The 25663-nt window shown below is 43.6% G+C and overlaps 1 protein-coding gene across 2 annotated transcripts; it reads left to right on the top strand.

Annotated features, from left to right (window-relative positions):
- Positions 1-4788: 4788 nt before the first annotated feature.
- Positions 4789-23572, top strand: LOC120046772 (thyrotroph embryonic factor-like). 2 transcript variants are annotated; one of them, XM_038992272.1, is made up of 5 exons: positions 4789-5001; positions 19371-19745; positions 20337-20557; positions 20941-21152; positions 21355-23572. In XM_038992272.1, exons 1-5 carry the CDS (start codon positions 4923-4925, stop codon positions 21374-21376), a joined length of 909 nt encoding a protein of 302 aa, XP_038848200.1. In that variant the 5' UTR covers positions 4789-4922; the 3' UTR covers positions 21377-23572. The 2 variants fall into 2 exon arrangements, with proteins under 2 accessions (XP_038848200.1, XP_038848199.1); XM_038992271.1 differs by lacking the exon at positions 4789-5001 and adding an exon at positions 18241-18613.
- Positions 23573-25663: the final 2091 nt, after the last annotated feature.

Here is a 25663-nt window from a genome sequence, read left to right as displayed (position 1 = left end):
GTCACCGAATATACTTTAAGTATTTTTATTAAACTCAAGCGATAAATGGTAAATGCAATTTTCGTATATACGGGTTCACTGTAACACCTCGCAGGGTAGAACAGAGAACTGGCAGGATGTAAGTAAACAGCTGTTCTTATACTGTGATAGACGTAGTTCCAACCCGTCTGTTGGCCTATCACAGTAGAGGCTGAGCGTGGTTTAAACTTGCTCAGCCCATCGCCGGCGCTCAGGCTAGTCCCAGCCTCTTGGCGCTCCTTGGTGTCCGGCACTGTTGCTGTGTAGATTACGCTCCCACACCCTGGAGACTGAGGTCAGACAGTTCTGTAACATTGTTTGAGCTATTTGCACCTGCATAGAAAGCATACTGTTCTCGCTCAAGGTTAAACACAGCTTCTCAGCACACTATCTGGGGCACAATGTTACTTTCAGCACACACACACAGACACCCAGGCGCCCAGGCTAACAGTTGCTAATATTATATCACATGTGATATAGTATTGGGTTATAGTGCAATAAATACAGATCCTCACATGTGGCTTGCCTTCTCACACAACTACCAGTGTGGGCCTCTTGTGAAGGCATGGGCCAAGAAGCAATGAGCTACTACTGCAATGCATCTTTGCTTTTTTTTGCTGTGACCAACCACATTGTCTAACACCCTGTAGTCAATTTATTGTTAATAAACACCTCTGCTTATACTCCAAGCAAAATATTATAAAAGGTTTATTTACAGTGACAAGAGAACAGAAAAATGTAACTGAATTATTTTAAATTATTAATTGCACAGACAGATTTGTTGGTTTGTTTCTCTTTCATTGAAAGATAAAGGACCCTGTCCCTTGTTATTTAGTATTTCCTGCCTAAGAACTTTTGCATGTTTTGGAAACATGCAAACGTTATTGTATGTCTCTTCAGGAGCGTTCCAAGAATGGCTCTGTAGAGTGTACTTCTGCAAAGCAGCCGCTGTGGTTAGCCAATCTAAACCATGTACTTAAAACCACCTGAAATTAAATAATTTTATATCATCAAAGTGTAATAGGATATGACCAGCTACTACCTACTATACTGGCTATTGGGGAATACACACCTAATCCCTCCTTCTGCCATGTGATTTTTGATGGGCTTGGTGATGGTCATTTTGCCTATGGGCCCAGGTTGCGGACCCTGTAAAAAGACAGTATAAGGGCACTATTCTAAATCCAATCATGAGACGATTTAAGTTTTCATTAAATCATTTATTACCAGCCGCTGTGATTGTTATGATGTGATTATAAACATATGATGTTGATATGTGGTATAGCTATTAAAACATAGCATAGTCCTTGGCTTATGCCACTGCTGCTCGGCCTTTGTGCAGCTGTGCACAGGTGGGACGACTGGTGTTCCCATCTGGGAATAGTGTGCAGACTGGAATACATTTTTACATTTTAGTCATTTAGCAGACGCTCTTATCCAGAGCGACTTACAGTAGAGTGCATACATTTTATTACATTTTACATACTGAGACAAGGATATCCCTACCGGCCAAACCCTCCCTAACCCGGACGACGCTATGCCAATTGTGCGTCGCCCCACGGACCTCCCGGTTGCGGCCGGCTGCGACAGAGCCTGGGCGCGAACCCAGCCCAGCCTGGGCGCGAACCCAGAGACTCTGGTGGCACAGCTAGCACTGCGATGCAGTGCCCTAGACCACTGCGCCACCCGGGAGACAATAGTAATGCAACTGTGTGGTTGCATAGTGCAGTGCCAGCAACACATGAACAGTGATGTTGTCATTGTTACTGGCTCAGAGGACTTCAGTACAACCTATGTGGGGATATAAAAATAAAATGATTAGACTATAAAATCACCCAACATGTGTCACGACCAGCAAACACACATGACTGGCACAACATGCAACAGCCACTAAATTCATTACAGCAATAAGGGTTTAAACTTTTCCATTAAGGGTATATGCCCTTGTTTAAATGTAATCTAATGCGTCCAACATAACAGAGTTTACATAAACAGCAAGGAAGACAACTGAACAATTACTACACTAAGAACGGTTTCATAGACATGGGTTAGGCCTAGTCCTAGACTAAGCAATGCCTCTTAATGTATATCTTCATTGACAGGAACTTCTTAGTCTAAGACTAGGCTTCATCTCTGACTGTGTAACCGGCATATACAGTCGTGGTCAAAAGTTTTAAGAATGACACAAATATTAATTCCACAAAGTTTGCTGCTTCAGTGTCTTTAGATATGTTTTGTCAGATGTTACTATGGAATACTGAAGTATAATTACAAGCATTTCATAAGTGTCAAAGGCTTTTATTGACAGTTACATGAAGTTGATGCAAAGAGTCCATATTTGCAGTGTTGACCCTTCTTTTTCAAGACCTCTGCAATCCGCCCTGGCATGCTGTCATTTAACTTCTGGGCCACATCATGACTGATGGCAGCCTATTCTTGTATAATCAATGCTTGGAGTTTGTCAGTATTTGTGGGCCTCTTGAGGATTGATCACAAGTTCTCAATGGGATTAAGGTCTGGGGAGTTTCCTGGCCATGGACCCAAAATATCAATGTTTTGTTCCCCGAGCCACTTAGTTATCACTTTTGCCTTATGGCAAGGTGCTCCGTCACGCTGGAAAAGGCATTGTTCGTCACCAAACTGTTCCTGGATGGTTGGGAGAAGTTGCTTTCAGGGGATGTGTTGGTACCATTCTTTTTCATGGCTGTGTTCTTAGACAAAATTGTGAGTAAGCCCACTCCCTTGGCTGAGAAGCAACCCCACACATGAATGGTCTCAGGATGCTTTACTGTTGGCATGACACAGGACTGATGGTAGCGCTCACCTTGTCTTCTTCCGGACAAGCTTTTTTCCGGATGCCCCAAACAATCGGAAAGGCGATTCATCAGAGAAAATTACTTTACCCCAGTCCTCAGCAGTCCAATCCCTGTACCTTTTGCAGAATATCAGTCTGTCCCTTTTGTTTATCCTGGAGAGAAGTGTCTTCTTTGCTGCCCTTCTTGACACCAGGCCATCCTCCAAAAGTCTTCGCCTCACTGTGCGTGCAGATGCACTCACACCTGCCTGCTGCCATTCCTGAGCAAGCTCTGTACTGGTGGTGCCCCGATCCCGCAGCTGAATCAACTTTAGGAGACAGTCCTGGCGCTTGCTGGACTTTCTTGGGCGCCCTGAAGCCTTCTTCATAACAATTGAACTGCTCTCCTTGAAGTTCTTGATGATCCGATAAATGGTTGATTTAGGTGCAATCTTACTGGCAGCAATATCCTTGCCTGTGAAGCCCTTTTTGTGCAAATCAATGATGATGGCACGTGTTTCCTTGCAGGTAACCATGGTTGACAGAGGAAGAACAATGATTCCAAGCACCACCCTCCTTTTGAAGCTTCCAGTTTGTTATTCGAACTCAATCAGCATGACAGTGATCTCAAGCCTTGTCCTCGTCAACACTCACACCTGTGTTAACGAGAGAATCACTGACATGATGTCAGCTGGTCCTTTTGTGGCATGGCTGAAATGCAGTGGAAATGTTTTTGGGGGATTCAGTTCATTTGCATGGCAAAGAGGGACTTTGCAATTAATTGCAATTCATCTGATCACTCTTCCTAACATTCTGGAGTATATGCAAATTGCCATCATACAAACTGAGGCAGCAGACTTTGTGAAAATTAATATTTGTGTCATTCTCAAAACTTTTGGCCACAACTGTAGTGTGACAAACAGCTGACTTTTCACCCTACACTCAAACTGTGTGGTTTCTCATTTTTCCTCATGGACCTGTAGGGGCAAACCCTTATGCTGACCTCTCCTGTCACTTTGTCCCTGTTCGAAACTGTTTGGAATAAAAAGAATGAGCAATCATAATGTTAGCTAGGTACTGTAAAAGGCATGTCTTAAACTACGTTACAGCTTTCAGTAAACGTCCTTGTCTGGTCTGATAGGCAACTTGGCTATACATAGTTGAAAAGGTAACTGGAGACAACGTTTGAATCCTTTTTTCCACTTGGAGGTCGGTGCTTTGTTATTTGTCTTGGACAGACGATGTACATCCGTCACTGTAATCTTTGGCAGCTCTTGCAAGCGCCTTGAGTAAAACAGTGCCATGTAGGGTGGGGGGCGTTGGCTAATTGCCAGCCACCTTACTAGTTAGAGCGTTAATAGCTAGCTAGCTAAGAGACAAAAAAAGACAAAGAACACAATAATTGAATTACAAAAATCCCTAACTGAACGGATAAAAAGAATTTTCAACAAGAATGATAAAAAACGCTATAGAAATATGATTATATTAATTTACTGAGATAATGAGCAACTTCGATGCTAGTATGGCTACAATCAAGCGACGCTGGGCCAATACCCGGACGGCGCTGGGCCAATTGTGCACCACCCTATGGGACTCCCAACTACGGCCAGTTGTAATACAGCCTGGATTCGAACCAAGGCGTCTGTAGTGACACCTCAAGTATTGAGATACAGTGCCTTAGACCGCTGCGCCACTCGGGAGCCCCAGATATCTGTGCTTATTTTCTTTGGGTAATATGGAAAAGGCTTCAAATTGGCTTTCCATTTTGTCAGACAAAAGCAGACACCTATCACGAATCTTTCCGACGTTGGTATTATAATTGTGTGTGAATACCTGGCAGTAATTGGCTAGATCAGCCAGGCTTGGGGAAAGAACCAATGGAAAAACAAGGCGCTAAGGGGGCGGGACAGGCTACTATACAAACCTTGTGGTCGTGAAAAAAAGTTTCAGTTTTCTCAGTTCATCAACATTTCGTTGTACATGTGATTTTTTTGTCTACTGTTGAACTTGGAAGCGTTGACAAATCTTGTCACCTTCATATATCTGCTCCAGCTTTTAATTGATAGTCAGACCAGGTTATCTTTGCAAGCGTTTAGAAAAGTCGAGAAATATGTCTTATTTTGAGATTCCGGAGATTTTCAAAGCTCTGCTTGAGGATCCCTTCACTATTCCTACCCTTGATTACAACGGTAAGAAGAAGCGAAATAATCGTATTTTTTGTGTGCAAATTGTCAATAAATTGCATTGTGACTGAACGATCAGGAATAATGTTTCCCCAGCGCTGTAGTAAATGAATCCACGCGCGACAATGTTGCAACTCAAAACATATTTGATACAGTACCTTTGTTTTCAATAAATGTATGTTAACACTCTCTTCGACTATCAATACAATATTTTGGAGTGATTTCTCCCTGCGTATCCTATATATTGCGTAAAATCAATAAAATCCTGGTGCCATTTTGACAGTGTCAACTAGCCTTGGCAACTTGGTTACAAGAAAGACCTCAGATTAGCCTAGCGTGTAAGAGCATTGGGCCAGTAACCGAACGGTGGCTGGTTCGAGGTAGGCTATAGGTTTAGAGCGTTGGGCCAGTAAAAGACAGATTCCCGAGCCGGCAAGGTGGAAAAATCTACCCTTCTGCTCTTGACCAAGGCAGTTAACCAAACCACTGCTCCCGTGGCGTGGATGTCGATTAAGGCAGCCCCTGCACCTCTTTGATTCAGGGGGGTTGGGTTAAATGCGGAAGACATTTCGGTTGAATGAATTCAGTTGTGCAATTGACTATAGCCTTGTTCACACTGCAGGCCTTAACGCTCAAATCAGTTTTGGACTACTGACTGTCCAAACACCAAATCGGATGTGTGTGTTTTCAAACAGCACTTAGTTCATTTGCTGACATGTCTACACTAGTTGTCATAGTAACGACGTGTGTAGGCTGATTGGCAGTAGCGTGCCGTGGGCCTGGGGCCTGGGCCTTCAGTGAGGTCCTACACAGTCCCACCCGAATTAATCCACCTCTTATTACAGAAACGCAGTATAACCAGGCGTTGCGTCACCTTGAAATTGACATTTTTATTCAGAGAATTGCAGGGGAAGAGTACAATACAGTACAGTTCAACTAATAGGCAAGAACATAGTCGAGTGCAACAGAGTTATATTAATATTCTTCTTCTATCCATTTCTGGTCCACAAACTTTGAGCTTTAAGTCCCCCCCCCAAAAAATACAGTGTGTTCACTAAACAGCGCATTGTCGCACCCAAAGCAGTTTCACCGTGATGATAAAGACACATAACTATTCACTGAAAATAAAAGAAAGAAAACAAATAATTTGCAACATAGGCTATTTGCCATTTTATTTTGTTAATATATAGGGTATTTAATATTAACGAAATAAAATGCGAAACATACATACACATTTAATAAAAAATAACATGCATTGTATGCCTACTCACCAAAGACTGATTATTTGAACACAAAATCCTTCCTCCTTTCTTTCCTCAAGAAGACTTCAATGACTCTGTTGTACAGTCTATCTGTGCGTTTTAGTTCCACCAATAAGTCCTTTTCTATCGACATGGAGGCTAATGCTGAAAGCCGAGTCTGTCCAGTAGCATTTCTGGAATACGTTTTGATTCGCTTTAAGGCCGAGAATGACCGCTCGACAGAAGCCGTGGACACAGGGATAGTCACTGTCACACATGCCAATGTGTAAAGTTGCCCCATGTCCTCGTTCAGATTTTTCTGCTTAAGGAAATCAAGGAGATCAGAGGGACTTTTCCCTTCAAAATCAGTCATAGCATACATTACAGTCAGTTCTGTTTTTAGCTTGGATAGGTCGAACAGTGTTCCGTGACTCTCTGTTAAGCTGGAGAAGGCTGTTTGCGGGAATTTTTTCCGGTAGGTCTGAAAGTGCCGGGGGTCCAGGAGGGAGAGAAACATTAATTTTTCGTGGTCTTGAAACCTGTTTCGTATCTGGCAAAGAATGTTGTCCAGAATATTGCTGTGGAGTTGTTGATAGTATGTGCGAGGGTCTCCTTGTGGGCCTCTGCGTGCGCTGGGTAAACTTGAGATGCGCGCTGTGTCATCGTAGATTTGACTGAACCTGCACCTCTCTCGCTCAATTGTGTCACAAAACTCGTTCACCCTTGTCAGGCAGAATTGTACATCCAAAGTTTGTTTCTGTAGAATTCCAAAAAGCACATCCGAATATTAAAAAATCCCATTGAATGTTTCAAGCAAAAAACAAAACTCAAAATCATCCAAACGTGCATTAAATCCATCAGCCATAAGCACAGTATCCCCGTCATGGTCATCATGATGTTCCAGTAAGTGGTTAAACAGCTCCTTTAGGGCAACTCTCTTTTCAAAGACTGCATTGACCAATCTAGATGTATATTGCCACCTCGTTGGTGCAACCTTAGGAAGACGACGCTTGCAGATGTCATCCAGCAGTTGCGTGCGCTTAGGGGATCGTGAGAAAAATGCTGCAAGGCCATTGAGGTTGGCAAAGAAGACCTTGCATTCTTTAAGCTTTGAGGCTCCTTGAGTCAGTACTAAATTTAGTCGATGTGCATAGCAGTGAATGAATAAGGCCATCGGTGCCCTCTCCTTAACTTTAGCCTGCACCCCATTGAGTCCAGATGCCATGACTGCTGCGCCATCAAAACACTGTGCCACAACTTTATCCAGACTACATTCATTTTCCTCCAAGAAACGGAAAATAAGAGCGGCAATGTCATCAGCTCGCTTGCCGCTTGTCACATCTTCAAAATCGCTCCTTGACTCCTGTGTCCGCCACATAACGCAGGACGAGTGAGAGCTGTGCTGCATTTCCCACATCTGTTGTCTCGTCCACCATAACAGCAACAAAGGGAGCTTTTTTAATCTCCATTTTGATCTCTTCTCCCATCACTTCAGCAATAGCATAAATTAGGTCATTTTGTATTTTGCCGGACGTCCCAATGAACACTTTGTTAGTGGACAGGTGGTATTGTAAATCTGTGTTGCTTTCAGAAAGAAAAGAAAGAAGCTCCACGTAGTTCCCTTTGTTTGTGGAGTCAGCACTTTCATCGTGTCCCCTAAAAGAAAGTTCCTGTTTACCCAAAAACATGACACAATCAATGAGTCTTTTCAATATTTCCCTATTTTTCTTCACCTTTTCATTGTGCAGCTCCGTTGCCCTGCGCGATTGTTCATTGAGCTGTAGATCCACTCGGGTGTCCCCAAAAGTTTTCAAAAGCACCATTGCTTGTAAGTGCCCAGCCGTACTTTGGTGTCTCGTTGCTGCCTTGGTTAGACAACTCAAGTTTGCAAAGCCAGTGTGGCTCCAAACACCAAATCGATCACTTGCAAATAATAGGCATTCCCAGCAGTACAGTTTGCAGTGCTTCTCGGGGGCTGTGAGCCATTGATAGCGCTCGTAGTTGGAACTTTGAAAGTGGCGAACGAACCCCTTTCCCGCCTGTGACAGGCTTTGTAGCATCGGCGTCGGGCGACCTCTCCTTACAATGTCTAACTTTTCTTGAAAAGTTCGTCTTGAGAATGGCGTTATAATTATATCCTCGACCAAATCGATATCTTCTCCTCCTTCCGCCATTGTGGGTTGAAAAAACAGCTTAGTCGTACGCAAATTAATTCGTTTATCAAATTCAGTTTCCTAGTTCTGAAGATCTGCATAGACCTGCCCATAGGACCTGCTTCTCAATATTGGTAATCCAATCAAAAGACGTGCACGCACTACGCCTGCTAGCTGGCTCCTGTGTAACACTGGAGCCAGCCAGCAGGCGTACAATAGCCAACTCTAAAGCTGATTGGTTGACACTAAATTTTCATTTCCATTCACTTTAAGCTACAAGCGCCCGCACTGTTGATTCTGAAGGCCTGCGGGCAGATTTTAGACCCCTGGCAACACATGATGGCTGAATATGATTGGATAAAAGATCTAACATAAAGGCCAGCCCTCCAAATCTCAACCTGGGGCTGGAAGCAGTGCAACCAAGAGGAAAGCTATGAAATGAAGAGTATAATTCTTACTCTGGGGAATAATTTAATACATATTTGTGGGAAAATATATTTAAAAAAAAATATATATTCTGATGATGTTTAGGCCAGCAGAGAAGGCCTTGCTGGCCCTGACGGCCCACCACTGCTGATTGGTGGTGCTCGTGCTTCCTATCACTGAGAAGTTCTATAGAAAGCTAAGGACGTTTAATGGACGTTGGACGTTTCCCAGTTGCTTTGAATGTTCATAATTTATTAACACTTTTAAAGCCTCAAAGGATAAGATGATCCAACTTCCAACACGAATCATTTTTTGGCTAGCCACTAAATAGCTAACTATCGAGGCGCGCAGCGCCTCCAAAAATGAATCTATCAGCACTTAATTCATTGCACACAGCTCACCTGCCAGGCAGTGCGAGGTGGGATATGTATTTTCCAAAACATGCATCCTGTTTGCAACAAGGCGCTAAAGTAATACTGCAAAAAATGTGGCAAGGCAATTCACTTTTTGTCAATACAACACATTACTGAGTACCACTCCATATTTTCAAGCATAGTGGTGGCTGCGTCATGTTATGCGTATGCTTTTAGTCATTAAGGACTGTGGAGTTTTTTTAGGATAAAAAATACACATAACGGAGCTAAGCACAGGCAAAATCCTGGAGGAAAACCTGGTTCAATCTGCTTTTAACCAGACACTTTGAGATTAATTCCCCTTTCAGCTGGACAATGATCTAAAACAGACGGCCAAATCTACACTGGAGTTGTTTACCAAGAAGACAGTGAATGTTCCGAGTGGCTGACTTACAGTTTTGACTTAGATCTGTTTGAAAATCAATGGCAAGACATGAAAATGGTTGTCTAGCGATGACCAACAACCAATTTGACAGAGCTTGAATAATTTTGAAGAGAATAATGGACAAATGTAGCACAATTCAGGTGTGGAAAGCCCTTAGACTGACCCAGAAAGACTCACAGCTGTATTCGCTGCCAAAGGTGCTTCTACAAAGTATTGACTCAGCAGTGTGAATAGTTATGTAAATTAGATATTTCTGTATTTCGTTTTCAATACATTTCGAAAAACATTTTCACTTTGTCATTATGGGGTATTGTGTGTAAATGGGTGCGAAAAAAATAAATCTATTTAATACATTTTGAATTCAGGCTGTAACACAACCAAATGTGGAATAAGTCAAGGGGTATGAATACTTTCTGAAGGCACTGTAAAACCTAATGACTAATGATGCAACCTGTCCACATACAGTAACAGCTGCCAGGCAAGCACTTGATAATGAAATAAACACAGAGCTCACTAATCTTGTGGTACCCTCTTCCAATATCCAAACCAATTGCTGATTATTAGACACATTCACACAAATGTTTGTGAGGCCTTGGGAGACACTGTTAAGTACATAAACTCAGCAAAAAAAGGAACGTCCTCTCACTGTCAACTGCATTTATTTTCAGCGAACTTAACATGTGTAAATATTTGTATGAATGTAACAGTATAACTTTAAACCGTCCCCTCGCCCCGACACAGGCGCGAACCAGGGACCCTCTGCACACATCAACAACAGTCACCCACGAAGCGTCGTTACCCATCGCTCCACAAAAGCCGCGGCTCTTGCAGAGCAAGGGGCAACACTACATCTAGGTTTCAGAGCAAGTGACGTAACTGATTGAAACGCTACTAGCGCGTACCCGCTAACTAGCTAGCCATTTCACATCCGTTACACTCACCCCCCTTTCAACCTCCTCATTTTCCGCAGCAACCAGTGATCCGGGTCAACAGCATCAATGTAACAGTATAACTTTACGTCTGTCCCCTCGCCCCGACACGGGCGCGAACCAGGGACCCTCTGCACACATCAACAACTGACACCCACGAAGCGTCGTTACCCATCGCTCCACAAAAGCCGCGGCTCTTGCAGAGCAAGGGGCAACACTACATCTAGGTTTCAGAGCAAGTGACGTAACTGATTGAAACGCTACTAGTGCGTACCCGCTAACTAGCTAGCCATTTCACATCCGTTACATGAACATAACAAGATTCAACAACTGAGACATAAACTGAACAAGTTTCAAAGACATGTGACTAACAGAAATTGAATAATGTGTCCCTGAACAAAAGGGGGGTCAAAAGTAACAGTCAGTACCTGGTGTGGCCACCAGCTGCATTAAGTACTGCAGTGCATCTCCTCCTCATGGACTGCACCAGATTTGCCAGTTCTTGCTGTGAGATGTTACCCACTCTTCCACCAAGGCACCTGCAAGTTCCAGAACATTTCTGGGGGGAATGGCACTAGCCCTCACCCTCCGATCTAACAGGTCCCAGACGTGCTCAATGGGATTGAGATCCGGGCTCTTCGCTGGCCATGGCAGAATTCCTGTCTTGCAGGAAGTCACGCACAGAACGAGCAGTATGGCTGGTGGCATTGTCATGCTGGAGGGTCATGTCAGGATGAGCCTGCAGGAAGGGTACCACATGAGGGAGGAGGATGTCTTCCCTGTAACGCACAGCGTTGAGATTGCCTGCAATGACAACAAGCTCAGTCCGATGATGCTGTGACACACCGCCCCAGACCATGACGGACCCTCCACCTCCAAATCGATCACGCTCCAGAGTACAGGCCTCAGTGTAACACTCATCCTTTGACGATAAACGCGAATCCGACCATCACCACTGGTGAGACACAACTGCGACTCGTCAGTGAAGAGCACTTTTTGCCAGTCCTGTCTGGTCCAGCGCGGTGGGTTTGTGCCCATAGGCGACGTTGTTGCCGGTGATGTCTGGTGAGGACCTGTCTTACAACAGGCTTACAAGCCCTCAGTCCAGCCTCTCTCAGCCTATTGCGGATAGTCTGAGCACTGATGGAGGGATTGTGCGTTCCTGGTGTAACTCGGGCAGTTGTTGTTAGCATCCTGTACCTGTCCCACAGGTGTGATGTTCGGATGTACCGATCCTGTGCAGGTGTTGTTACACGTGGTCTGCCACTGCGAGGACGATCAGCTGTCCGTCCTGTCTCCCTGTAGCGCTGTCTTAGGCGTCTCACAGTACGGACATTGCAATTTATTGCCCTGGCCACATCTGCAGTTCTCATGCCTCATTGCAGCATGCCTAAGGCACGTTCACACAGATGAGCAGGGACCCTGGGCATCTTTCTTTTGGTGTTTTTTAGAGTCAGTAGAAAGGCCTCTTTAGTGTCCTAAGTTTTCATAACTGTGACCATAATTGCCTACCTTCTGTAAGATCTTAGTGTCTTAACGACCATTCCACAGGTGCATGTTCATTAATTGTTTATGGTTCATTGAACAAGCATGGGAAACGGTGTTTAAACCCTTTACAATGAAGATCTGAAGTTTTTAGAATTTTTACAAATGATCTTTGAAAGACAGGGTCATGAGTTGCTGAGTTTACAAATGTAAATAATCCGTGTGGCCATTTGATTAGTCTAGTTGTTCAGCAGTCTTATGGCTTGGGGGTAGAAGCTGTTAAGGAGCCTTTTGGTCCTAGACTTGGCGCTCCGGTACCGCTTGCCGTGCGGTAGCAGAGAAAAGTCTATGACTTGGGTGACTGGAGTCTCTGACAATTTTATGGGCTTTCCTCTGACACTGCCTATTATTTAGGTCCTGGATGGCAGGAAGCCTGGCCCCAGTGATGTACTGGGCCGTACGCACCACCCTCTGTAGCACCTTAGTCAGATGCCGAGCAGTTGCAATACCAGGTGGTGATGCAACCGGTCAGGATGCTCTCGATGGTGCAGCAGTATAACTTTTTGAGGATCTGAGGACCATTGACAAATCTTTTCAGTCTCCTGAGGGGGAAAAGGTTTTGTTATGCCTTCTTCACAACTGTCTTGGTGTGTTTGGACCATGATAGTTTGTTGATGATATGGACACCAAGGAACTTGAAACTCTCGACCCGCTCCACTACAGTCCTGTTGATGTTAATGGGGTTCTGTTTGGCCCGCCTTTTCCTCTAGTCTACGATTAGCTCCTTTGTCTTGCTCACATTGAGGGAGAGGTTGTTATGCTGGCACCACACTGCCAGTTCTCTGACCTCCTCACTATAGGCTGTCTCATCGTTGTCCACTGTTGTGTCGTCAGCAAACATAATGATGGTGTTGGAGTCGTGTTTGGCCACGCAGTCGTGGGTGAACGGGGAGTACAGGAGGGGACTAAGTACACACCCCTGAGGGGCCCCAGTGTTAAGGATCAGCGTGGCAGACGCATTGTTGCCTACCCTTACCACCTGGGGACGGCCCATCAGGAAGTCCAGGATCCAGTTGCAGAGGGAGGTGTTTAGTCCAAGGGTCCTTAGCTTAGTGATGAGCTTTGTGGGTACTATGGTGTTGAACACTGAGCTGTAGTCAATGAACAGCATTCTCACATAGGTGTTCCTTTTGTCCAGGTGGGAAAGGGCTGTGTGGAGTGCGATTGAGATTGCATCATCTGTGGAGCTGTTGGGGCGGAATGCGAATTGGAGTGGGTCTAGAGTATCCGGGAGGATGCTATTGATGTGAGCCATGACCAGCCTTTCAAAGCACTTCATGGCTACAGATGTGAGTGCTACGGGTCTGTAGTCATTTAGGCAGGTTACCTTAGTGTTCTTGGGCACAGGGACTATGGTGGTCTGCTTGAAACATGTAGGTTTTACAGACTCGGTCAGGGAGAGGTTTAAAATGTCAGTGAAGACACTTGCTAGTTGGTCTGCGCATGCTTTGAGTACACGTCCAGGTAATCCATCTGGCCCCGCAGCTTTGTGAATGTTGACTTGTGTTTAAAGGTCTTGCTGACATCGGCTACCGAGAGCGTTATCACACAGTCATCCAGAATAGCTGGTGCTCTCGTGCATGCTTCAGGGTTGCCTGGCTTGAAGCGAGCAAAAAAGCTTGTCTGGTAGGCTCGCGTCACTGGGCAGCTCGCGTCTGGGTTGCCCTTTGTAGTCCGTAATACACTGCTCAAAAAAATAAAGGGAACACTTAAACAACACAATGTAACTCCAAGTCAATCACACTTCTGTGAAATCAAACTGTCCACTTAGGAAGCAACACTGATTGACAATAAATTTCACATGCTGTTGTGCAAATGGAATAGACAAAAGGTGGAAATTATAGGCAATTAGCAAGACACCCCCAATAAAGGAGTGGTTCTGCAGGTGGTGACCACAGACCACTTCTCAGTTCCTATGCTTCCTGGCTGATGTTTTGGTCACTTTTGAATGCTGGCGGTGCTTTCACTCTAGTGGTAGCATGAGACGGAGTCTACAACCCACACAAGTGGCTCAGGTAGTGGAGTCGTGGCACATCAATGCGAGCTGTGGCAAGAAGGTTTGCTGTGTCTGTCAGCGTAGTGTCCAGAGCATGGAGGCGCTACCAGGAGACAGGCCAGTACATCAGGAGACGTGGAGGAGGCCGTAGGAGGGCAACAACCCAGCAGCAGGACCGCTACCTTCGCCTTTGTGCAAGGAGGAGCACTACCAGAGCCCTGCAAAATGACCTCCAGCAGGCCACAAATGTGCATGTGTCTGCTCAAACGGTCAGAAACAGACTCCATGAGGGTGGTATGAGGGCCCGACGTCCACAGGTGGGGGTTGTGCTTACAGCCCAACACCGTGCAGGACGTTTGGCATTTGCCAGAGAACACCAAGATTGGAAAATTCGCCACTGGCGCCCTGTGCTCTTCACAGATGAAAGCAGGTTCACACTGAGCACATGTGACCGAGTCTGGAGACGCCGTGGAGAACGTTCTGCTGCCTGCAACATCCTCCAGCATGACCGGTTTGGCGGTGGGTCAGTCATGGTGTGGGGTGGCATTTCTTTGGGGGGCCGCACAGCCCTCCATGTGCTCGCCAGAGGTAGCCTGACTGCCACTTAGGTACCGAGATGAGATCCTCAGACCCCTTGTGAGACCATATGCTGGTGCGGTTGGCCCTGAGTTCCTCCTAATGCAAGACAATGCTAGACCTCATGTGGCTGGAGTGTGTCAGCAGTTCCTGCAAGAGGAAGGCATTGATGCTATGAACTGGCCCGCCCGTTCCCCAGACCTGAATCCAATTGAGCACATCTGGGACATCATGTCTCGCTCCATCCACCAACGCCATGTTGCACCACAGACTGTCCAGGAGTTGGCGGATGCTTTAGTCCAGGTCTGGGAGGAGATCCCTCAGGAGACCATCCGCCACCTCATCAGAAGCATGCCCAGGCGTTGTAGGGAGGTCATACAGGCATGTGGAGGCCACACACACTACTGAGCCTCATTTTGACTTGTTTTAAGGACATTACATCAAAGTTGGATCAGCCTGTAGTGTGGTTTTCCACTTTAATTTTGAGTGTGACTCCAAATCCAGACCTCCATGGGTTGATAAATTTGATTTCCATTGATAATTTTTGTGTAATTTTGTTGTCAGCACATTCAACTATGTAAAGAAAAAAGTATTTAATAAGAATATTTCATTCATTCAGATCTAGGATGTGTTATTTTAGTGTTCCCTTTATTTTTTTGAGCAGTGTAGTTTTCAAGCCCTGCCACATCCTACGAGCGTCAGAGCCGGTGTAGTATGACTCGATCTTAGTCCTGTCTTGACTCTTGCCTGTTTAATGGTTCGTCGGAGGGCATAGCAGGATTTCTTATAAGCTTCCGGGTTAGAGTTAGGCTCCTTGAAAGCGGCAGCTCTAGCCTTTAGCTCAATGCGGATGTTGCCTGTAATCCATGGCTTCAGGTTGGGATATGTACGTACGGTCACTGTGGGGGTGACGTCGTCGATGCGCTTATTGATGAAGCCGATGACTGAGGTGGTATACTCCTCAGTGCCATTGGATGAATCCCGGAACATATTCCAGTCTGTGCTAGCAAAACAGTCCTGTAGCATAGCATCTGCGTCATCTGACCACTTCCGTATTGAGCGAGTCACTGGTACTTCCTGCTTTAGGTTTTGCTTATAAACAGGAATCAGGAGGATAGAATTATGGTCAGATTTGCCAAATGGAGGGCGGGGGAGAGCTTTGTATGCAAAGCTTATCATAAGGTACTCTAACTCAGGCGAGCAATACCTTGAGACTTCTTTAATATTAGACATTGCGCACCAGCTGTTATTTACAAAAAGACACACACCCCCACCCCTCATCTTACCAGACGTAGCTTCTCTGTTCTGCCGGTGCAAGGAAAATCCCGCCAGCTCTATATTAGCCGTGTCATCATTCAGCCATGACTCGGTGAAACATAAGATATTACAGTTCTTAATGCATCGTTGGTAGGATGATCGTTAATCGTAGGTCATCAATTTTATTTTCCAATGATTGCATGTTAGCAAGTAGGGCGGATGGTAGTGGGAGTTTACTCGCTTGCCTATGGATTCTCAGAAGGCAGCCTGATCTGTGTCCTCTTTTCCGCCGTCTTTTCATCACGCAAATGACACGGATTTGAGCCTGTTCCCGGGAGAGCAGTATATCCTTCCAGTTCGTGGTGAGTAATCACTGATGTCCAGAAGTTATTTTCGGTCATAAGAGATGGTAGCAGCAACATTATGTACAAAATATGTTTAAAAATAAGTTACGAACAATGAAAAAAAAACTAACAAAATAGCACAATTGGTTAGGAGCATGTAAAACGTCAGCCATCCTCTTCGGCGCCATTTTATACTGTATATTAGGACTATTAACAGCTTTTCAATAATTTGTGAAGCATCTATGAAGGCCTTGTAAAGGATTTATGAAGGTGTCATAAAGACATAGCAGTGGACAGCATCTCTGTTTTCTCCTCTTGTGCTGTGGTGTGGATGCTGGACTAGTTCTGTGTCAGAGGAGGCTGGTGGGAAGAGCTATGCTATACTGACAGTACAGCACACTCTACTCTTGCAGTAATGCCCCTTAAAAACAACTACAATACATGAATGCTGTCCTTGCCTCTGCTTGATCAGTTTGAAAACAAATGTTTGACAACTCGCAATTTAGAATAATGTTTTTAGTAAGGGCTTGTGCATTTGGTTTTCATGGTGTATATCAGTGGAGACTGCTGAGGGGAGGACGGCTCATAATACATTTTTAAAATGTTTTATTTATTTAAGTCGGTTAAGAACAATAAAAAAATAAAGAAAATTAAAATATAGGACAAAACACACATCACGACAAGACACCAACACTACATAAAGAGAGACCTAAGACAACAACATGGCAACACAGCATGGTAGCGACACAACATGACAACAACATGGTAGCATCACAACATGGCAGAAGCACAACATGGTAGCAGGACAAAACATGGAAAAAATATTATTAGGCATAATAATGGCTGGAATTGAGTATAATGGAGTAAATGGAATGGTTTCAAACAGATTAAAACCATGTGTTTGATGCCATTCCATTTGCTCCATTCTGGCCATTATTATGAGTCATCCTCCCCACAGCAGCCTCCACTGGTGTATATGCATATGACTTTTTCATTTTTTTATTTAACCTTTATTTAACTAGGCAAGTCAGTTAATTAAGAACAAATTCTTATTTACTATGATGGGCCTACATCTGCCAAACTCGGGACGACGCTGGGCCAATTGTGCGCAGCCGTATGGACTAGCCCATGTCTGAATATATGTAGGCTGTTTAGTGTGTAGTGTGTATAGTAAAGTATCATGCTTAATGTGAGTGCCTAGCACAATATCGTACGGAGATGTGTCCATAAATACAGTGACTGAAAAAAACGTGTCATGGTAAAATGCCAGTAAAATAGCGACACCTGTCTCAAATCGCATAGCTCCGTACCTCCCCCTGGCAATGCAGCAGAGCAGACCGGTCGTTCACGTGTACTCAATTTGAATAGTAGGCGCTCACTGCGCAGTCTTCATTGGTCTCCGTGTTTTTTTTTTAGCATACGATGATGGCACGTGTTGCCATGTGAGAACGAAGCGAATGAACCAGGGCTCGGTTTCCTTTTATTTTAGGCTTAAAATTATTTTGGGAAACCGGAAAATTTGTTACTCACAATTGCTATGTTATATGGCATAGGCTAGACAATAAAACAAATGTTATTTTCTCACAAAGGAGTCATACCGCCTATAGATTATTGTTTTATGCCCTGAATAGCTGGTAAAATAAATAGGCCTAAAAACACATTTGTTCCTAGAGAAATTGGGGCAATTGTCAAAGTACATTTTGACACTGCATGCGTAGCTGTAAGGTACTGTCACTACACACCAACTATACCAACATTTGCTTTCCTAAGTGACTGTCTAAGTCTAACGTATGGATATATATATCATTGAGGTTGTTCCACCCTCCCAACACGTTTTCCTCTAATTTATGCAGGGTTACAACAGATATATAATTCGGTCAACCAATGGTATATCATACCTTGCCTACGTTGCTCAGAGAATGTTAATATTCATAATGGGATAGATGAAAAGCACCAATCAGAACAGGGCTATTGTATATTTTCTACTCAAGAGGTGCGGTTTCTGTTGACCAACAAAACGTTTTTTGTTACGTTATTTGTGGAGTCAGGTCATACTCTGAAGAGGTAGTCTAATGTCGTGTCGTTCGCTGTTACATTGTAACATTTAGCCAAATTGCAGTTTCTCTAACGGATACTTTTGTTTCACGGAGAGGATATTCTGTTACATTAGCCTATGCTTCATTGTTGAAGGAGCATATCTTAAAATTTGTTTTTGCGTAATTGCCGTAAAAAATGTCAGGAGAGCCGATCACCACCCCACTGGAAACCTTCATGGGGTCACCGGGTGCTTTTCCCGTGGTATTGAAGAAAATAATGGAAATGCCCCCACCGAATTTACTCGAGGGCGACGATGGTAAGTCTACTCTAGATGCTTCTCTGTGTGGGGTTTGTACGCATCGTTTGTTCTAGGAAAATAACTGAGAAGAGGCCGAATTGTGCCGGAGAAAGCCGAATGCGAATACAACGTATGCAATGTAGGAAATTGGTACACAGAATCACACCCTTTCTGTCTGTTGTTTTTATAGTGTTATTATCTACAAGAATTCAGCTATCCTTTCATCTGAATTGAAACTAAAATTGGGTAGCTACACTTTAATTATGGGGTTCGCAGACAGCACACCATTTTTAATGTCAAGTGCACAAGTGCAGTGAAACGCCTTTCTTGCAAGCGCCAACAACAATGGAGTAATCAATATCAATGTAGCACTAAAAATAACAAGGTTAGTTGACAGTAAATTCCTCTCTAAACCTCATCACAACTCCGTAACTTTACTGGAACCACTATTAGTAGGTCACATTTTTCTGTCTAGTAGTGTCAAGGTCCACTTTAATACCAAATTCTGATGTAGTATTTCATCATATCTCGTCCATTGTTTGAAACATGAAGCCTGCATGATCATACTTGTGGGCTAGATTGTCACATGGACCACTTTATTTATTTATATATGTATGTATGTGTGTGTTCTGAGTGTTTTATCCACAGCCATTTACAATCTACTGAATTACCATGTCAAATAAACCCTTTTCCAATGACTCTTCTCCTCCATTTGTTTTATCCACCCTGCCATAACTCATAAAATAACCAATGCTTTTCTGTTTTGCTGCCACAGACAATGACAAGGAGAAGATGCTTATGGGGGACAATGTGGACCTTGAAGGAGGGAGTGGGATGGGTCCGTCGGCCGCCCTGACCCCTGCCATCTGGGATAAGACTATCCCGTACAATGGGGAAACCTTCCACCTGGAGTACATGGACCTGGAGGAGTTCCTCATGGAGAACGGCATCTCCACCTCGCCCTCGTCCCTGGACGATGCGCTCAACATGGAGAATGCAGGGAAGACCGAGACGCCCACCACCATGGCAGCCAAGCCCAAGAGAGCCCCAGCCGCCCCCATTTCCCTGCTGCCCATCCTGGAGCTGGATCAGTGTGAGGAAGAAGGGGTCACTATCACCCTCAACAGTATTGACATCGCAGATGACACAGGTAGGCCAACATCTGTGAGACCTTTAGAGCCTTATGCATTTACATATTAGTCTGTTAGTGTTGTTACACTGGTAGTTACATGGTATAATGTGTAAGTAATACAAAAAGTGAGAAAAAAATGCATTAAAGATCAAAGTAAACCAAGTAAGTTGTTCTCGGTTCTGCCATAGACAGTCAGATAGTCTGAGCATCAAGGACACACATGTACAGGGAAACACATGCTGGTGTGTTTTGAATGTCATTCAAGGCAGTATGCACTGTCGCTGGCGTAGATGGTGGTGAAAATAGATCGTAGCTATGCTGACCAACAGACGTGGGCTGGACTCCGTGGAGGCCATCCTTATCAAATGTAGAAGTCTTTAACTTGATGTCTGCCAATTTGAGTCACTGGATTTATTCTAATCTACTCCAGTTCAGGATATAGCCAAATATATGGTTCTGGAACAGGACTTGCAGTCTCGCATAATAGAATGCCTCATTTACACCAGGAGCATTTATTTATCAACCCGTAAAACTGATAGTAGCATTTGCACATTAACCCAAACGGTATACTTGAACCCTAATGCTTGGTCACCTGTGTCTCCCCCACAGAGGTAGTGACAGACAAGGACAGGCTGACCCCTGAACCCACCGACCCAGAGGAGATTGAGGTGGATGTGAACTTTGACCCAGATCCTACTGACCTGGTCCTGTCCAGTGTTCCTGGAGGAGAGCTGTTCAACCCACGCAAACACAAGTTCTCAGAGGAGGAACTCAAACCTCAACCAATGATCAAGAAGGCCAAGAAGGTGTATGTACCTGAGGATTCTAAGGTAAGTAAATCAGAGACATGGAGAATGGAAATGTGGGTTTGGTATGTAGGTAGGTGTACACAGCTTTTTCTAATTCCAAGAAGAGGAATTGGATTTTGTTTATAATTTTTTGTTGTTGTAATATTTAATTTTGTATTCCAGTACCATCAGTTAGTTCATAGAGCATTCAGCCATTTTGAAGGTTGCTTTAAATAACTTATCACCAGTGAGGAAAAATAAGTTTGCTTTTCAAGGATGCTTTCAATAACTTAGCAGCGACATTGAATTGAAAGCATGCCCTCAGCATCAAGATCGCTTTCAATAATAACCTTGTTCTCTCTCTCTTTCTCCCGGTACTCTCTGCTCTTTCTCTTTCCCCCTCTACACCTGTCTCTCCTCACCAGGATGAAAAGTACTGGCATAGGAGGAAGAAGAACAATGTGGCAGCGAAGCGTTCCCGGGACGCGCGGCGACTCAAGGAGAACCAGATCACAGTGCGGGCGGCGTTCCTGGAACGTGAGAACACGGCGCTGCGACAGGAAGTGGGCGAGCTACGGAAGGACTTTGCCCGCAGCAAGAATGTCGTGGCCCGCTACGCGGCCAAATTCGGAGAGCTGTAAGGGACCAAACACAGACAACCGCTGGCCGGTGCACACAGATTGCATCAGCCAGTCACTTCATTTTGGTCAGGTCACTATGTAGTAACATCCTTAGTTTGTGGTCAGGAATCAGTTGTGAATACCCACTGTTGCGCTTCATGTGAAAATTAAATGTTAACCCTCCCCTCCCCTCTTCACCTTTTTCTCTTTTCTTTCAAGTGCACCGCTGGAAGACAAGTAGGCTACTAATGATTTTATTTGTGGCGAAACAGTGAATAAATGAGTCGAATGGATTGATGGATGAGATGATGAAGAAGAGGAGGAGGAATGTGGAAGACCCCTGCTTATTGTTTTTAAAACTTGTGTGAGTACATTTTCATATTTAAGTGCTTATTTCAATGCACTGCAATGAGTGTATTTTTGGTCATGTTTTGTACACCATTGGCCAGTAAAAAGATAATTGTGTTCATATTTTGAGGGATTGAAATTGGTGGGGTAAGGGTGGGTGACATTTTACTAAGTAAACTGAAAAGGATTTTTATCTTTTAGGGTTTTAGTCTAAACTAGCATGGCTTATACTTTTACTCTAAACTTTGGTCTCAATGGGACTTCCCCTGCAAAAAAAAGCAGGTTAAATAAAATGCATAAATAACCGTCAAATCCAATAACTCAAGTTAATCAGGGGACTATTACTGCTTGGTAGAAGTTTTAAAACCATGTTAGGAAGACCTTCAATACAAATCTCTTCCTGTACAAGTACATGTTAAAACTTGCTCCAAACTGTACAATGATTTGTAATATTTTAAAGTCTCTCTGTCTTCAGTCTATTGTCCACTGCTCTTGGATCCTTGTCATTTCAAGGAAATTGATTCACTCTTCAGGTTCTCAGTGTTTTGTGGTTTTTATTAAGAAATGCTTCAAAAAGTGGTGTACAGTATAGAACCCACAAAAAATGTAAATAGTAGCAGAGCTATATTTTCCAGACCTTTTCCTTAGTTTGAAATATAACTCGATACAAAAATATTATAAACCAGTTGACTTACCGTATCTATGACATAACTGTGCAATTTATGAGTTTTCTGCAGTTAGAGAATGTGTTCAACCAAAAGTAAAACTCCAACCTTGCTCCTGTTTACTACTTTGGAATGCTTGGAAAGCAATTTATCCAACTTCTCTGGGACCTTGATCTTCTACAGACATGCAGATATGGACAGTTACCACACTCAATGTAAAAAGGTGAAATGTTATTGTGCTTGTGCTCCGTCTGCAATGAGTAGAATATATTTTAGTTACCTCATATGAAACCGGAAAACAGGCTACACCTGAAATTTGGTTAAGTTTGTGTATGTTGAAGTTTTTTAAAATAGCTTTTGATAAATGTTGCTGTTTTTGAAATTCCTTTTGGTAAAACCAGGAGGTTTCTCAACTCATCCATGTGGTTTGAACTGGGCCTCACAGTTTCAACAAGGACCTCACAGTGTCTTCAGCCGAGTCATTGCGATGCCCAGTGTCTGTTTACATTACCATATCAGACCCCAAAACTCAAGTCTCTTTTCAGGGTTTCTGTCTCCTGGGTTTTGCCCTTTGGCCTGTGTGTTTCCTTGTTACCAAGCTCGCTTGTCACGTTCCTAATACCTGCTGATGTAATAAGAGAAAAATAGGTGATTGCAGTGCTTCCAGCTCATGTTTGGGAAATTCTTTGAAGATTTACCTTTGGAAAGTAGTCTGGATTTTATTTTTGTAAAGATATTTGATAGTTGGTTTTGTGTGTGTTAACAAATGAGAACCTCATTCAAATTGAAAGATTCATTTATTGGTTGTTTGCTAAATCTGGACAAGATAAGACAACCCTTTGTGTGTTAGAGGTCTTCCAGTCTTTAGACTTCTCTCTAGGGTCAGTTTCCAACTAAAGTCATTGTTACCCTGGCTTAAATAACCAGTATTTTCTGCTCTTATATATGAATTCCGTTGGCCGTTATAATACACTATAACTGTAGGTCAGTGCTCAAAGCTGATATCTGCACAAAATTATGTATAACATCATTAGGGCTTTCATTAATAATGTAGGAAAGCGTTCCAAGATTTTGATTTGGAAAAGCTGGTAGACGATGTAAGTTTTTTATGGAATATAAAATAATATATTGATTTCCATAAACCAGTAAACAATGTCAGTAACACTGACTTGATTGGGTTACCGCTAAACATTAGCACACTTCCTGACATGTTCAATATTTTTTTGGGAAAAGTATTATGCTACAACCTGCTACAACATTTTAAGAAAATGTGTACATATGTTATACAACTGGTGCAGGGAAAATTCTTAGAACTGTTGGAGAATTATCTAATCTTTTTTTTAATGTTGTATACAAATTTTGTGGCATTTTATGTGTGGATAACATATGCCCTGTATATGAATAAAGCATTGTTGAAAACTGAGCACACAGTGAAGGTGTTGTTTGGTGGCTAAATTACATGTCTGTGTTTTAAGTGTAATATGACACCCTGTCTCTCTGCAGTACTATCTACTTTCATGAGGCACTGGGTAAAAGCTGACAGACATGACAGTCTTTAGAAGAAACCAGCCAGACAAAGGAACACACCATGAATAACCTTTCAGGGCAGAATTTATCCATTGACTCTTTTTTGGCATTTTACTTGGTCTTAAAATAAACTTCTGTCCATGCCAGGGGTTGTGTAACACATTCAGTCACTGTTGTATAAGCCTCAAACAATGCCATCTGTTGGGGGAGATGGGGAGGAAGAAATGATGAGGAACTGGCCAAGAACAGCAAGTAATAGTGCTTGATTGAAATTGCAGCCGACAGTGCAGACGACTATCGACTGACAGATGTACAACGAACCTTGCATCATAAATAACTACTCATTACTTATTGTAGATCAGTCGGTCACAATTGACCCATCATACATGACGTTTTACCTGGTTGAATCAATGTTATTTCCATGTCATTTCCACACCAAAAAAATCTGTGTGATGTTGAATCAATGTGGAAAACTGATTGGACTTGCAAAAGGTCAACATTAGGGCATTTATGGCATTTTACTTGGTCTTAAAAGAAACTTCTGCCCATGCCAGGTGTTGTGTAACACATTCAGTCACTGTTGTATAAGCCTCTCTGAGACTGGGAGAAACCATGAAACCAGATGTCAGTTCAATGTCTAGTTTAGATTTAGTTAAACTCAACCAAAGGTGTAAATCTAAACTAGACATTGAACTGACATCTGTGCCCAGTGGGTAGTCCATGAGGTTATGCGATGGGACCAACCATAGAGTTAGAGGACTTTATATTTGTCTCATTATGGTGTCTGTGACAGCATAGGCAGCACTGTAGAGGAGTCATAAATAACTGCATATGTGGAGTGTTTCTGAAAGTGGTGTTGCAAAATAATTGGGAAGAACAACATATGTGGGTGTGTGGAAACATAATAGCTAATTGGACAGGTTGGTTGATACTCAAGTCTGTTTTGTTACTTCCTCATAGCATTTTAGCTAAGCCTAACCCTAACTCTTCTCCTAACCTCCCATGTTAATAATCCTAACCAGTTTAGCTAAAATGCTACAAGGAAACAGCAAGCAGCTCCAAAGTCCCTCACAAACTTCTACAGATGCACCATTGAGAGCATCCTGTCGGGCTGTATTGCACCGTCCACAACTTCAGGGCTCTCCAGAGGGTGGTGTGGTCAGCCCAACACACCATCGGGGGCACACTGCCTGCCCTCCAGGACATCTACAGCACCCGGTGTCAAAAGAAGGCCAAGAAGATCATCAAGAACCTCTGCCACCTGAGCCATGGCCTGTTCACCCCACTACCATCTAGAAGGCGGAGACAGTACAGGTGCATCAAAGCTGGGGACAAGAGACTGATGAACAGCTTCTATCCATAGGCCATCAAACTGTTGAACAGCCACTGCTAGACGGCCTCCACCCAGTACTCTGCCCCTCAATCACCAGCCGGCTACCACTGGGTACTCTAACCTGCAGGTAGCATATACATTTGCATACAGTCCTCTTGTTAATAGCCTTGTTGCTCTACTTGTACTCTGTTATAGTATTGTGTACATTGGACTGGATTACCTTTGTGTCTCCTGTTACAGAACCACTACTATTCCACTATCTCTCCCACTTTGCATCCCATGTTCATCTTCTACTGTGATTGAATAAAGTTCCGGGGTGTATTACCTCTTGGACTGCTTTATTCCCCTCTAACCGGGGGCGGTGTCAGTGAGTCACAAACCAGTAAAATACTTAGAGCCGGGTCGCTCTCTTTCACATTTTGGATGATTGTGTGCTTGTGGACATTTACTGCATTGATTGATAGGAACTGGGAACATGGGCATTTCGCTGCACCCGCTAAACTGTGTACGCAACAAATACAATTTTATTTGTCTTGCGTTGCAACCAATCTGCCCAATTTGCTGTTGTTTCCATATATTGACCCTCCCACTTATTTCGCAATGCCCACTTTCAGACACATGGTGCTTTTATTTTTTTACCCCTTTTTTGTGATAT

The sequence above is a fragment of the Salvelinus namaycush genome, chromosome 4, assembly GCF_016432855.1.
Source record: "Salvelinus namaycush isolate Seneca chromosome 4, SaNama_1.0, whole genome shotgun sequence".
Classification (NCBI taxonomy): Eukaryota; Metazoa; Chordata; class Actinopteri; order Salmoniformes; family Salmonidae; genus Salvelinus; species Salvelinus namaycush.
This window is presented reverse-complemented; position numbering and strand designations above follow the sequence as displayed.